This window comes from Castor canadensis, chromosome 3, assembly GCF_047511655.1.
Source record: "Castor canadensis chromosome 3, mCasCan1.hap1v2, whole genome shotgun sequence".
Taxonomy (NCBI): Eukaryota; Metazoa; Chordata; class Mammalia; order Rodentia; family Castoridae; genus Castor; species Castor canadensis.
This window is the reverse complement of record NC_133388.1, coordinates 55,285,665-55,299,164: the sequence shown is the minus strand read 5'-3', so window position 1 is coordinate 55,299,164 and position 13,500 is coordinate 55,285,665. Positions and strand designations below refer to the sequence as shown.

General features: G+C 36.9%; 1 protein-coding gene across 3 annotated transcripts in view; it reads left to right on the top strand.

Moving 5' to 3' along the window:
* Positions 1–13,500, top strand: part of Klhdc1 (kelch domain containing 1) — a 54,379-nt gene that overhangs the window by 9,698 nt on the left and 31,181 nt on the right. For all 3 annotated transcript variants that reach the window (XM_074068035.1, XM_074068034.1, XM_074068036.1), the window contains exons 2-6: positions 1,195–1,265; positions 1,830–1,947; positions 2,346–2,464; positions 10,761–10,839; positions 13,040–13,123. In XM_074068035.1, coding sequence (XP_073924136.1) covers positions 1,195–1,265; positions 1,830–1,947; positions 2,346–2,464; positions 10,761–10,839; positions 13,040–13,123 — 471 coding nt within the window. The remainder of the gene's footprint in view (positions 1–1,194; positions 1,266–1,829; positions 1,948–2,345; positions 2,465–10,760; positions 10,840–13,039; positions 13,124–13,500) is intronic.

Here is a 13,500-nt window from a genome sequence, read left to right as displayed (position 1 = left end):
CCATGATCCTCTTGATCTCCGCCTCCTGAGTAGCAAGGATTACAGGTGTGAGCCACCAGTGCCTGGCCAGGGTAGTATTTTTTAAACTTAGCTTAGCAATGAGAAACAGCTAAATCTACTGAACATGTTAATAATTGATTCATCATATGGTTTTAAAAATGTCCTGAACTGCTGTTTTAAAGCTAGATATTTTTAAATTATTCTATAAATTCTAAGAAATCATGACAGGTGGATATAAGGATTGGTTTTAAACCCAAGTTTTGTTTTATTTTTCAGTGCAGGGGATTAAACTCAGCATCCCCCTTGCTGATGCTGAACAATACTCTGTCACTTAACTACATCCCCAGCCCTTAACCACTACGGATTTTTTTAAATTTAAATAAGATTGTTGTACTATTTTTATTTCTTATTTTATCATAAGTGTCAGAATGTACTCTGTTATCAGATTCTTTAGAGATTATTCAAGTTCTGAGTTAGAATTTTGACTAAATTTATCTTGATCCTCAGATTCTGTGCTTAAACACTTAACACTATGTCTTGCATATAGTAAGCACTCAAAAATATGTTTCATTGGACTGGAGGTGTAGCTCAAGTGATAGAGCACCTGCTTTGCAAGCACAAAGCCCTGAGTTCAAGTCCCATCCCACCAAAAATTTTAAAAAATCATGTTTAGTGAACTAAAGTATCTGATATGGTGCTCTTAATTATACCTTTAAAAAATATTTTCTTCCTTAATTCCTTCTGTTTACCAAAAATTATAGTCCTTTCTTTCTGGTTTCATAATCTTTATTAAACTTACTATTTTGCTCTTTTCCCTTACTCAGAATTCCTTTTGAAAGTTTAACTGTCCTGAGTCTTTTCCTTGAGACTCCTATACTTGGTATTTTGTATTCTAAACCTTTATTGTTTTCTCATTTCTCTTAGAAAATTTTTCCTTCTCTGTCTTCTCTCTCTCTCTTTCTCAGTACTGGGGTTTGAACTCAGGGGCTCACATTTGTTAGGCAGGTATTATACTTGAGCCACTCTGCCAGCCCCTCCCCTTCTCTTAGTCTGTCTTATTTTATATTGAGAAGTTCTTTGAGTCTGATTTGTGTTTGTAGTATTTTAAATGCATGTTTTTTTTTCATCCTGAGGAACTATTTAATTGTTACTATGTACTTGATAAGCATAATTTTATGTATTCTGTATTTTTAGTCTATTGAAGACAATGAAGTATATTTGCCTAATGATGAAATTTGGACCTATGATATTGATAGTGGGTTGTGGTAAGTAATTTTGAAATGCAGAATGTCTAAAATTAATAACTGTTATGCTGTCATAGACTACAGGTGTATGTCATACTCAGGACATACACCAATGTTTATGAAATTTCCCTCTTTTTCTTTCCATGTTTCATTCTGACTTTCTTTCCCTCCTCCCTTCACTCTGCATTCCTTTGCCATTCTTTTCGAGACTAACTCTGTCTCTAAGACTGTTTTATTCTATTAATTCCCAGTTCTGGTAACATATATGAGAATTTTGTGGGTTTTTTTCCCCCAGAAGGTTAAAAGGTAACTTTACACTGGATCTTCTTAGAGTTTTTATAGTATTGGCTACCATTACTTTTTTTTTTCTTTTTTGAGACAGGATCTCGCCATGTAGCCCAGGCTAGCCTACAGTTCATGATCCCTCTGCCTCTGCTTCCTAGTGTTGGGATTAAAAGCATGTGCCACCATGCCTAGTGTAATTTTCAGTAACATTTTTTACTGAACAAGTACTCAGGGAGTTTAAAGGGAATTTTTATTTGCTTTTCTGGAAAGTTAAGAAATGCCATGTGATTCTTGCTTCAGGAGAATGCACCTAATGGAAGGAGAACTCCCTACCTCCATGTCAGGAAGCTGTGGTGCTTGCATTAATGGAAAGCTCTACGTTTTTGGAGGATATGATGACAAAGGATACAGCAATCGAGTAATACTTTCTTTTAATTCAGGAGTGCAGCAAAATGCAGTATTTCATGTATTATTGCATCTCACAAGTTACAATAACTTTATGTTGATAAGGTTTTAGAGTTAGAAAGTACAGCAGTCTTCCCTTTTTCTCTCCTGTGTCTTTCTGCTTTCCATGTTTCATTGATACCTATAGGGTGAGAGCGTGATGTGAAATGACCCATTTCAACAGGTTTTATGTGTAACTTTTGCTTCTAAAGCACTCTGTCATTTTCATTAATTTTATAATTTAAAATTTCTAGTAGGCAAAAATTTTACTTATTAACATAGAAGATTAATGGTATTTTTAATCAGAGTCCTCTGATATAGATCTAATTTTCAAATACCCTGTTTGCTAACAATGTTCTTGTCTTTTAAAAGCTTTATTTTGTTAATTTACGAACAAGAGATGGAACCTATGTTTGGGAAAAAATCTCCAACTTTGAAGGACGACCACCCACGCCACGTGACAAACTTTCCTGCTGGGTGTATAAAGACCGGTAAGGCAGCAGCTGCACTTTTAATGCAGTCACTTGTACTTAGTAAGGGTTTTGGTCAAAAAACTTTTGGTCAAAATAGAGAAGTTGAAAGTACGAATTTTTCCAAGGTGTAATTATCGACGTGTCTTGATGTCGATGAAACAGCAGTTAGAACTATGTCATGAGTGAACATGGCAGGAGCAATTATTTGGGTTTTTAAAAAACTTTATTAAAAAACTTTCTGGATAATTAATACAGTTACATGATTCAAAATCAACATCATATTTAGAAGTATACAATGAAAGGCCTGTCCCTATGTACCTTGCCTTCACCACTGCCACATTTACCAGGAAAGGACTCTGCTTTTCTTCATATTTTTATATTGTTGTGGCAATGGTTTCCAGACTTGTTTGCCATTGGAATCATCTGGGGATATAAAATTTCAAAGCTGAGGCTATCCCCAGACCAACTGAAGCACAGTCTCCAGGATGTGATTTTTTTGGAAGCTCCTCAAGTGCTTCCAAATGCAGACACATCTGGTATCACTGGTATCTGAGTTTTTTGTTTGGTTTGTTTTGGTTTTAGTTTTTTGAGGCAAGTCTCACTATGTATCCCAGGCTGGCCTCAAACTTGTGATCCTGCTTCAGTCTCTTGAGTGCTGGGATTACAGGTATGTCCAGGTACCTGAAATCAGTGTTCTTTATGCAAATAGAAACAAATACATATGTATTATATATGTATTCCAATTTCTCCTCTCCTCTTCATATAAATGCTAGTGAACCCCCTAGCACTGTTCTGGACCCCCACTGCTTATTTTAGTAAGGCGATACCACAGAGATTTTTCGTCTCTCTGTATTCTAACTAGAAAGCTTGTTTGTTAGGTTTTTTACAGCAGTATAGTATTCCCTGTGTAGGTTCAGAGCCTTATCCAAAAAGACTTCCAGAGTGGAATTTTAAATGGTGATTTTAAAGCAGCCAAGCATAAGTTCCAGGAAGAGTCATACTGTGACTGAAGGGTGGTCATCATAGCATTTCTGCACAGTCCCTGCAGGCTGTGAGGTCAAAGGTACTAGTCAAGTAGTTTGTATCTAGCTGTCCCATAGGGAAGCAGTTACCAGAAAGCAGTACATAAGGCAGGTTCTGTGTGAACCGCAGTGAGGAACTGGGAGGAGATGTAGAACTGGAACCTGCCAAGGGTGACTGAGCCCTACTCTTGGTATGAGAAAGTCCAGCTTGTGTTCACAGCGGGTGGTAAGGCAACGTGGTCGAATTACAAGAATCGCCACAGAAGAGTAACTGATAACATTCTCAATTGACTTCTTGGTTAGGCCTTACTTTTTGGTCATGTCAGGCTGGAAGAAGCATTAAGAGGGGCTGGAGATGAGCCTGGGTCTGAACTCTGTCACTGAACTTTGCCTGCTCTCATAAAGGGAATATCTCAGAATGTTTATGGCAGCGATTTCCGTTTGTGTAAGCCCCTAGGGTTTTCTGCTCGCTTTATCAGGACTCAATCTATGCTAAAATGTATTTTTCATCCTTTAAACTTTTCCTTGGTATGGTATATATATAAGAAACTGGTAGTAGTGGTTGTCCTAAGCAGGAGAATCAAGTGAAGAGAGCATGAGGGAGACTCACTTTTTATACCTGTTTTAAAAACAGTTGTGATAAAATATATGAAATGTAATGTTTTCTAATTTAACCATGCTTCAGTGTACAAGTCAGTGGCAGTGCCATTAATTATTTACAGTGTTGTACTACCGTTACCATTACAGAGTTCAAACCTTTTTTATTACTTCAAACTCTGTAGAACCCACTAAGCAGTACCTTCTCACTCTCCCTTCTTCCCAACTCCTGGTAACTTCAAATCTCCTTCAGTTTTTTATGAATTTGCCTATTAGAGATACTTATTTCATATAAATAGAATCATAAAATATTTGTCTTTTTATATCTGATTGTTTCACTTATAACATTTTCAAAGAACACCGTGTTGTAGTATGTATTTCCATTACACACACATACACGCGCACACACACTGTATTTTGCATATCTATTCATCTGTTGATGAACACGTGGGTTGTTTTCACCTTTTGGCTCCTGTGACTAATGCCGTGATGAACATTGGCCTACAAGCATTGTTTTAGTTCCCATTTTCAGTTCTTTTGGTTATATACCTAAGAGTAGAATTGCTGGGTCATATCGTAATTCTGTGTTTAAGTTTTGAGGAACCATGAAACTGTTTTCCACAGTGAGTACACCATTTTATTTTCCACTGGCAATATGTAAGGGTACCTGTTTATCCACCCTCACCAGCGCTTGTTATTTTCTGGTTTGTTTTTGTTTTGGATATTAAAAAAATAATGGCCACACTAGTGGGTATGAAGTGGTATGTCATGGTTTGATTTATATTTCCCTAGTAACTAATTATGTTGACCATATTTTCTTGTGCTTATTCACCATTTTTTAAAATCTTTAGAGAAAACTCAAGCACTTTGCTCTTTTTTATTTTTAATTTTTTTTCCTTTTTGATAGTATTGAAGTTTGAACTTAGGGCCTTGCGCCTTCTAAATAGGCACTCTTCCTCTTGAACCATGCCCCCAGCCCTCCTTTGCCCATTTTTTTTCCTTTTCCCATTTTTTTCCTTTGCTTATTTTAAAATTGGGTGTTGGTCTCTTTGTTGTTGAGTTTCAGGAGTTCTTTGTATACTCTGGGTATGTGTAGATATATGTAGTTTTATTTTCTTGTCGCATCATCTGGCTTTGGTACCAGCTGGTCTCAGAGAATGAATTACAAAGTGTTGCTGCTTCTTCAATTTTTTGGAATGGTTTGAGGATTGATATTCATCCTTCTGTAAATGTTTGGCAGCATTCACCAGTGAAGCCATCCTGTCCTGGCTTTTCTCTGGGGGGTGGTTTTTGACTACTGATTCAGTCTCCTTACATGTTTTGTGTTTATTTAGATTTTCTATTTCTTCTTGAGCCATTTTTTGGTAATATGTGTCTTTCCAGGAATTTTTCTATTTCACTAGGTTATCCCATTTGTTTATATACAGTTTTTCACAGTATTCTTTTATCTTTCTTTATTTTCATAATATTATTAGTAATATGCCTTTATCTGTCTGTCTTTCTTTCCCCTCTGGCATCTTTCTTTCTTTTAAAACTGGGAGTTCCTTGTGACATTTACAGAAGTTCTTATTATCACCCCTCCATCATTCTCCTTTATTCCCCTCTCGCCCCCATTCCTAGAATAGTTTCAACAGGTCTCATTTTTCCATTTACATGCATGTGTACATATTTCCACCATATTCACCCCACTACCCCTTTTCCTTATATCCTCCTACTGGTACCAACCCCCAGACAGGAACTGTTTTGCCTTCCTGTTCTCTGTTTTTGTAAAAAATGACATTTTTGTTTGTTTAAGATAGCTATACAGGGTGTTTCATTGTGACATTTCCATGTATGTATGTATTATAACTTGAATTGGCTCAGCCCCTCTATTTTTCTCCTTTTTATCTTAGTCGCTTTCTTTTGGTGATTTCAACAGGTTTAAAAACTCTATATTCAGGGGGTTGGAGGAGGTGGCACAAACAATGTATACACATGTAAGTAAATGTAAAAATAATAAAATAAAAGGAGGAAAAAAACCAAATTTGCTGTATTAAATGGACAAAACACTGACTTCAGGAGAGGAAATTAAACTGTCAGGAGCAAATGTTTCTGCATTCCAGAGACTCCTGAATGGTTAAGTCCTGAGTCTCTTCTCTGTAAAAACTTACTAAACAATCACAGGGAAATTCCTTCAAGGAACAATGCCTGTCATGATTCCCCAATGAGAATTTAAATTAAATGGGTCTCACACTAATGGCTAAAAAACAAAAAAAAAAAAACAATTCTTGTATAGGGAGTACATCAAAGATATTCACCTTCTTAACTTCTTCTTTTACTCCCTCTCATATGTGACCTCCCTTAGTGTGACCTGTTTTTCATAATATTGCTTGTTTTTGTTTTAGGTGTATATTCCACATATGAGAGAAAGCATGTGGTCAATGGCTTTCTGTACCTGGCTATCTTCACTTAAGATGATGTTCTCTATTTCCATCCATTTACCTGCAAATGACAAAATTTCATTTTTTGTGGCTGAATAAAATTCTAGTGTATTTAAATACCACATTTTCTTAATCCATTCATCAGTAATGGGACATCTTGGCTGTTTCCATAACTTGGCTATTGTGAATAGTGCTGCAACAAACATGGGTGTACAAGTGCCTTTATTATAACCTGACTTACATTCCTTCCTGTATATCCCTAGGAGTGGAATTGCTGGATCATATGGCAGTTCTGTTTTTAGTTTTTTAAGGAGCCTCCACACCATTTTCCATAGTGGTTGTCCTAAAGTACATTCATACCAACAGTGTATGAGGGTTCCTTTTTCCCCATATCCTTGCAAACATTTGTTGTTGTTTGTGTTCTTGACGATAGCTGTTCTAAGATGGTGAGCATTTCTTCATGAGTTTTTTGGTCATTTTGACTTCTTCCTTTGAAAAAGCTCTGTTAAGTTCATTTGCCCATTTCTTCATTGGGTCATTGATTTTTTGGGGAGTATATTCTGGTTATCAATTCCTTGTCAGATGTATAGCTGGGAAAGATTTTGTCCCATTCTGTGAACTGCCTCTTCAATATGGTGACTATTTCTTTTGCTGTGCAAAAGCTTTTTAATTTCATGCAGTCCCATTTGTTTATTCTTTCTCTTAGTTGCTGAGCCAACTACTGATTCTCCTGTCTGGCTGCAGCCTCCTGAGTAGCTGAGATTACAAGCACTTACCATCTTTTTTGTCATTATTTTTACTGTGCTGGAGATGGAACCTGGGATCTTGTATGCTGGGCAAGCACTCTTTCCCAGAGCTAAATCCCCAGCCCTTCTTTCTTTTTTTCTTAATCAATTTTGTGAAGTTATTTGTCAATTTTTAACATTTTTTTCAAAAGAAACAACTTTTGTTTTGTTGTTTTTCTGTTCACTTTTTTTTAAATCTCCCTCCAATCTTTATCATTTCCTTCCTTCTGTTCTCCATGGGTTTAGTTAAGCATACCCTTTTTTAAAAATTGCTCTATTTCTTTTTTCCCTATATACCCATGTTTATTGCAGCATGATTCACAATAGCTAAGGTATGAAATCAGCCTAGGTACCCATCAACAGATGAATGAAAAAAAAATATGTGGTATACATATAGCATGGAATATTATTCATCCATAAAGAAGATTGACATCATGTTGTTTGTAGGAAAATGGATGGAACCAGAGATCATCATGTTCAGTGAAATAAGACAGACTCAGAAAGACAATACCACATGTTTTTTTCTCATATGCAGAATCTAGACATGATAGAGAGTTCTGAGGCAGTCCTTTATTGAAGACAAAACTGCCCCACAACGCAAATTCATCTTGGGGACTTTGAACGTTGTACCATCTGGCAACACCTTAGGGAGCCACTTCCCAATCCTTGCAGACTGTGTGAAGATACTCACAAATGTTGACTTACTTGCAGTGAATGCTCCCTTTGATTTTTTCTTTCTTCTTCTTCTTCTTTTTTTTTTTTTGTTGGGACTGGGGTTTGAACTCAGGGCTTTGTGCTTGCAAAGCAGGTGCTCTACCACTTGAGCCATACCTCCAGTCCATTTTGGTTTGGTTATTTTGGAGATGGGATCTAACAAACTATTTTCCAGGCTGGTCTGGAGCTGCAGTCCTCCTGATCCCAGCCTCCCAAGTAGCTAGGATTAAAGGCGTGAGCCTCAGGTGGTCCTAGCTCCCTTTGATTTTCTTGATGCAGGTCCCCTCTGAGCTGGTCAAGAGATGGGCAGATTCTCTTGGGTGAGGTGGTTATTCCTTATCTTGCAACATCCTCAAAAGTATTGAGCAGGGAAAGCTAGGAGGTAACCAGAGGTGCTCCTGCCAACTGGCTCCCTGAACTCGTCCTGACCCACCCCTCATAGCTCCTGCTCTGATGGGCAGGCACTTTGGTACTTGGAGAGGCAGCTGCCAAAGGGGGGGGTGAACCTGTGTCGTTCACTGTGACCTTTACCCCCTGCCGCTCCCAAACCCCCCACATGGCTGTTCTCTTTCTAGATCCTGGATGGGTATGGTTTCATTATTGATGTGAGGTGTTTTTTTTGGTTGTACTGGGGTTTGATCTCATGGCCTCTGCACATAATAGGCACCACTTGAGCTACATCTCCTACTCTTTCATTTGTATTTTGTTTCTGAGATAGGGTCTCACTAACTTTGTCCCAGCTGGCCTGGAACTTCTGCCCTTTGCCTTCTGAGTAGCTGAAATTATAGACATGCACCACCATGCCTGGCTCTTTTTTATTTTTTAGATGATAGGTACTTACAAATATAAATTTCCTTGTGAGGTCTGGCTTTGCTGTTCCATGAATGTTCTTGTTTGTTTGCAGTACTGAGGGTCAAACTCAGAGCCTTCAGCTCTACCACTGTGCTGCAGCCCCAGTCCTTTTCATTTGGGACAGCCTCAGCCCAGGCTGGCCCTGAACTTGTGACTCTCCTGCCTTAGCATCCTGAGTACATGGGATTGCAGTGTGTGCACCATGCCTGACTCCCAGAAGCTTTGTTGTATGTTTTCATTTTCATTGTTTCAAGGCGATTGTTAATTTTCCTTGTGATTTCTTCTTTGACTAATTGGGTGGCAGGATGTATGACTTGTTTCATTCTTTTCTTTTAGCACTTTAAAGATTTGTTACACTGCTCTTTACCCTCCGTTTTTCTGGTGAGAAATTTATTCCTTGTTTGTTTTTGTTACTCTGCATATGTCTTATTTTTTCTTAATCTGTTCTTATTTTTCTCTTTGATTATTTTATTAAATATGTCCGAATATAGTTTCCTTTATATTTATCCTACTTAAAATGTGCCGAGCTTCTTGAGCTGTTAGGTTGATGTCTTACATCACTTTTAGGAAATCTTTAGTAATTACCAAAATTTTCTTCTATACATTTCTTTGTCTCCTTTCTCCTGTACCTCCTATTTCATGGATGTTAGACCACTTGATAATCTCTCTGCAGAGCATGGGCTTCCAGCTTCTTTTCTCCCTATTCTTTTCTTTCTGTTTGTATTTGGATATTTTTTATTTATCAGCTGCTGTATCTGGAAATTCACTGATTTTGTCCATTGTTGTATCCAGTTTGCTGTTAAGCCTATGTAATGAATTCTTTAATTCTGACATCTTATGTACCATTTTTAGCAAATTTCTCTTTAGTTTTTTTTCATGGTTCCATGCCTGCTGAAATTACCCATTTCTTCCTGCATTTTGTCCACCTTTTCCCACTAGGTCTATTAGCATTTTATCATAATTTTGTCAACAAAAATTCACTAGGAAAGAATTTAAGACAAAAAAGAGACTTTATTTCAATAAGCAGTTTGCAACCTGGGGAGTTCAGTCTTTGATACAAAATGAAAGTATGATGAGAAGCAACAAAGAGGGGCTAGCTAGTATAAAGTTTTCAACCAGGTACCCACTGTAGTCTACTATGTAAATGAGGGATGTAACCATAATCATGATCATTCCTGGAGGTTGATACTTGTTTTGTTTGTTTGTTTATTGGCACTGGGGTTTGAACTCAGGGCCTCACACTTGCTAGGCAAGTGCTCTATTACTTGAGCCACCCTACCAGCCTGTGGTGGGTTCATGTTTATATTTGACTGCTCATCATAGTGTTAGATTGAAGAGAGGCACAGAAGAAAAGACAGGAGGCGCTCAACATCAGCATAGGCTTTATTTGGGAAAGAGAGCCTGTAGAGGGGTCTCCAGCAAGAGAGCTAAAGGCCACTGCTTGGGGTTTATATAGGGGGCTAGTGGAAAAGTACCAGAAAGATCATTAAGGAACACTGTTGCCAGGCAACCAAGGAAGATTGAGTTGAGGTTAGGTCACTGCTCGACTGTCCTTGGCACCCACCCAGAGATAAAGGTTAACAATTGTCCCTTTGTTGGTCTTTGGGCTCAGGCAAGTTTCTAGTAAGCCACCTGTAAACCTTATCATCTAGTTCATTGGTCAGGTCATTGGTATGATGAGAGAAAAGATGTAGTCCAATCATAACCTTTATCTTTTTTGTTTTCTTTCTTTTCTTCTTTGTGTGTGTGTGTGTGTGTGTGTGTGTGTGTGTGTGTGTTGGGAGGTACAGAGGTTTTGAACTCAGAGTCTCATGCTCAGGCACCTATCACTTGAACCACACCTCCAGTCTGTATTTCAACTTTCTATGAACAAAGTAGAAGCAGAACTCCTAAAATGTAGTGTATCCATTTCTATTTTTTTCAGATTAATATATTTTGGTGGTTATGGGTGTAGGAGACACAATGAGCTTCAAGACTGTTTTGATGTTCATGATGCATCTTGGGTAAGAAAGTAATCATTCTTTACATTTTCCTTTGATTTAGTATAGCTTTTTAGTCATAAAAATAATGAATATAACCTTTCTCATTTTAAGAACTGCTGGTTTGCCATACTTTACACTTTGGGGGAAAAAAGTTATTTTTACTCTTTTAGATTTGTATCCAGTTGGAGGGGATCTCTTATCAGGTGTTATTAGCTTGCATGGTTACTGGCAGAGTAATTTTTTTTTAAACATCATTAGGCATTTATTCCTGCTTCTGCTAGACATATAGAGGCTTTATCACAACTTGGGAAAGTTTTGTTTATGGCCCTTTGTCCACAAGGGCTATGGATGACATACATTTCCTTTTAGACATGCCCACCAGAATTATTCATAATTCAGCCTGACTTCTACATGAGAATGAATGAGTTGGTAGTAATATTTTCCTATCTATTCTCACTATTAGAGAACAAATTATTATTAGTGAAAGAAGTCAGGAATTTATAAAAATGAAATCTTTTAAAACTTAACTTTTAAAACTATTGATCTTGGCTAGGGGCATGGTTCAAATGGTAGAGCGCCTGCCTAGCCAGGACAAAGTCCTTAATTCAAACCCTAGTATCTCCAGATAAAAAATTATAAATAATAAGCTTTGAAGTTCTTTTATGTCTCATTGTTGCTAAAAATAAATAAAAAGTAAAACCATTGATCTCATCACCAAGATACATGATAACTCTTTTTAGTTTTACCTTCTGCTACACATATCATCATTACACATTTTAAGTGTATATATATATATATTAAGTGTATATATATATATATATATATATATACATTCCATGTTTTAACTTTACATGTGGGTATTTGAAAAATTCTCCATGTTTTTGCATGGCTTTTAATTTTTTAAATGAAAGATCTTTAAAACTTTTTTATTTAAAGTCTTACCAATTTTTGTTCGTCTGTTTGTTTTTTTGAGTCAAAGTCTCTAAGTAGCCCAGGCTAGCCTTGAACTTACAATGCTCCTGCCTCCACCTCTCTAGTGCAGGGATATCAGGTATGTTTCACCATGCCAGGCGCTAAATATTACTAATAATTCTCATGAAAATAGCATCATTATTTATGCTGAATTATTTTTATAGAAAAATTACTCTTTTTTTTCCCTCTCCCTTAGTACAGTTAAGCTAACGAGCAGGTCTTAAATTTTCTGGAACAAGTAGATTTCTTTTCATTTAGATTCTCAACTAAGTAAATTGTTTACTGTATTTCACTTGTTTGACAAGTCCTTCCAAGGATAAATGATGTATTTCTGACAGAGTGTAAAACTAGTGTAGAAGAAAGCTAGAGTAGTGGTAGAGGACTTCTGCAACCTAGAAGATGCTAAAAACAGTGTAACTGCTAAATCTTTCCCTTGCTGACAAACAATTTTATCTCTTAGAAGATAAATAAGAGAGAGCTGGGTGTGGTGGCCCATGCCTACTATCCCAGCACCAGCACTCGGGAGGCTGAGGCAGAAGGATTGGATGTTTGAGGCCAGCCTGGGCTACATAACAAGAACCTGTCTCAAAAGAACAAAAACCAAAACAAAACAATTAAAAACAGAAGAAGAAGGAGGAGGAGAAGGAGAAGAAAAAAAGAATGAGTGGAAGTTTGACCTAGAAGAACAAATTGGTAGCCAGGTGTGGTATTCCACACCTGTAATCCCAGCACTCCACAGGCTGAGGCAGGAGGATGGTGAGTTTGAGGCCAGCCTGGGTTACATAGTGAGACCCTGTTTCAAAAAACAGAAAAAAAGAACAAATTGCTTGGTGCTAGAATAGAAGTGATTGGCACTTTATCCTTTTTGGATATAGAAATAACGGCTCTCTAAAGTTTATTACAGCACAGATTGGGTTCTGAGCATGTTCTTTAAGAAAACAGATTTCAAAATGTATATAATCATTCTGTCCTCTGCAATTTAGACAGAGACAATCCTTTGAGAGAACTGAAAGATTGTCAACAAGTAAAATTAGGATTCGCTGCCAGCAGTACTATGAAAAGTTGCAGGTAATGCACTATTGGTCTGGGGATCAGAATTTGTGAGGCCCAGGTGTAAGCACTAGCTTTGTGACTAACACTGAGCTCTATTTTTAAAGTTGTTCTATCATAAATATGTGGCAAAATGGTAATGTAAAAATAATGTAAAAATTATAAAAACTTCTAGATATTTTAAATTTTTCTGATTTAGGAAGAACAGATATTCTGGGGATGGCATAATGATGTCCATGTATTTGACACAAAAACACAGACTTGGTTTCAACCAGCAATTAAAGTAAGTATTGTAAAAAGTTACTTTTCTATTCACATATTCATTGATACTTTAAAAATATTTTATTACTAGGTATCTGGATTTTAATAATCATGTTTGTAATCTCATGTAAAGTAGTTCTCTTGCGTATTGTCACCAGCACCATTTTTTAAATATGCATTTTTTTCTCTAGTCAGTTAAGATTTTCTACAAAAAAAATTCCTTTAAAGTGGTACCATCATAATTCTTACCCATAAGTGTCATGCCCCGATTTAGTAAAAGCTATTTTTAAAAGTCATTTTATAACAAAGTCCATGGTTTTTTTTTCTCCTATTATTTTACTGTTTTTTAATTTACTTACATGTGTATATACTGTTTATGCCACCTCTCCCCCGCCCCCC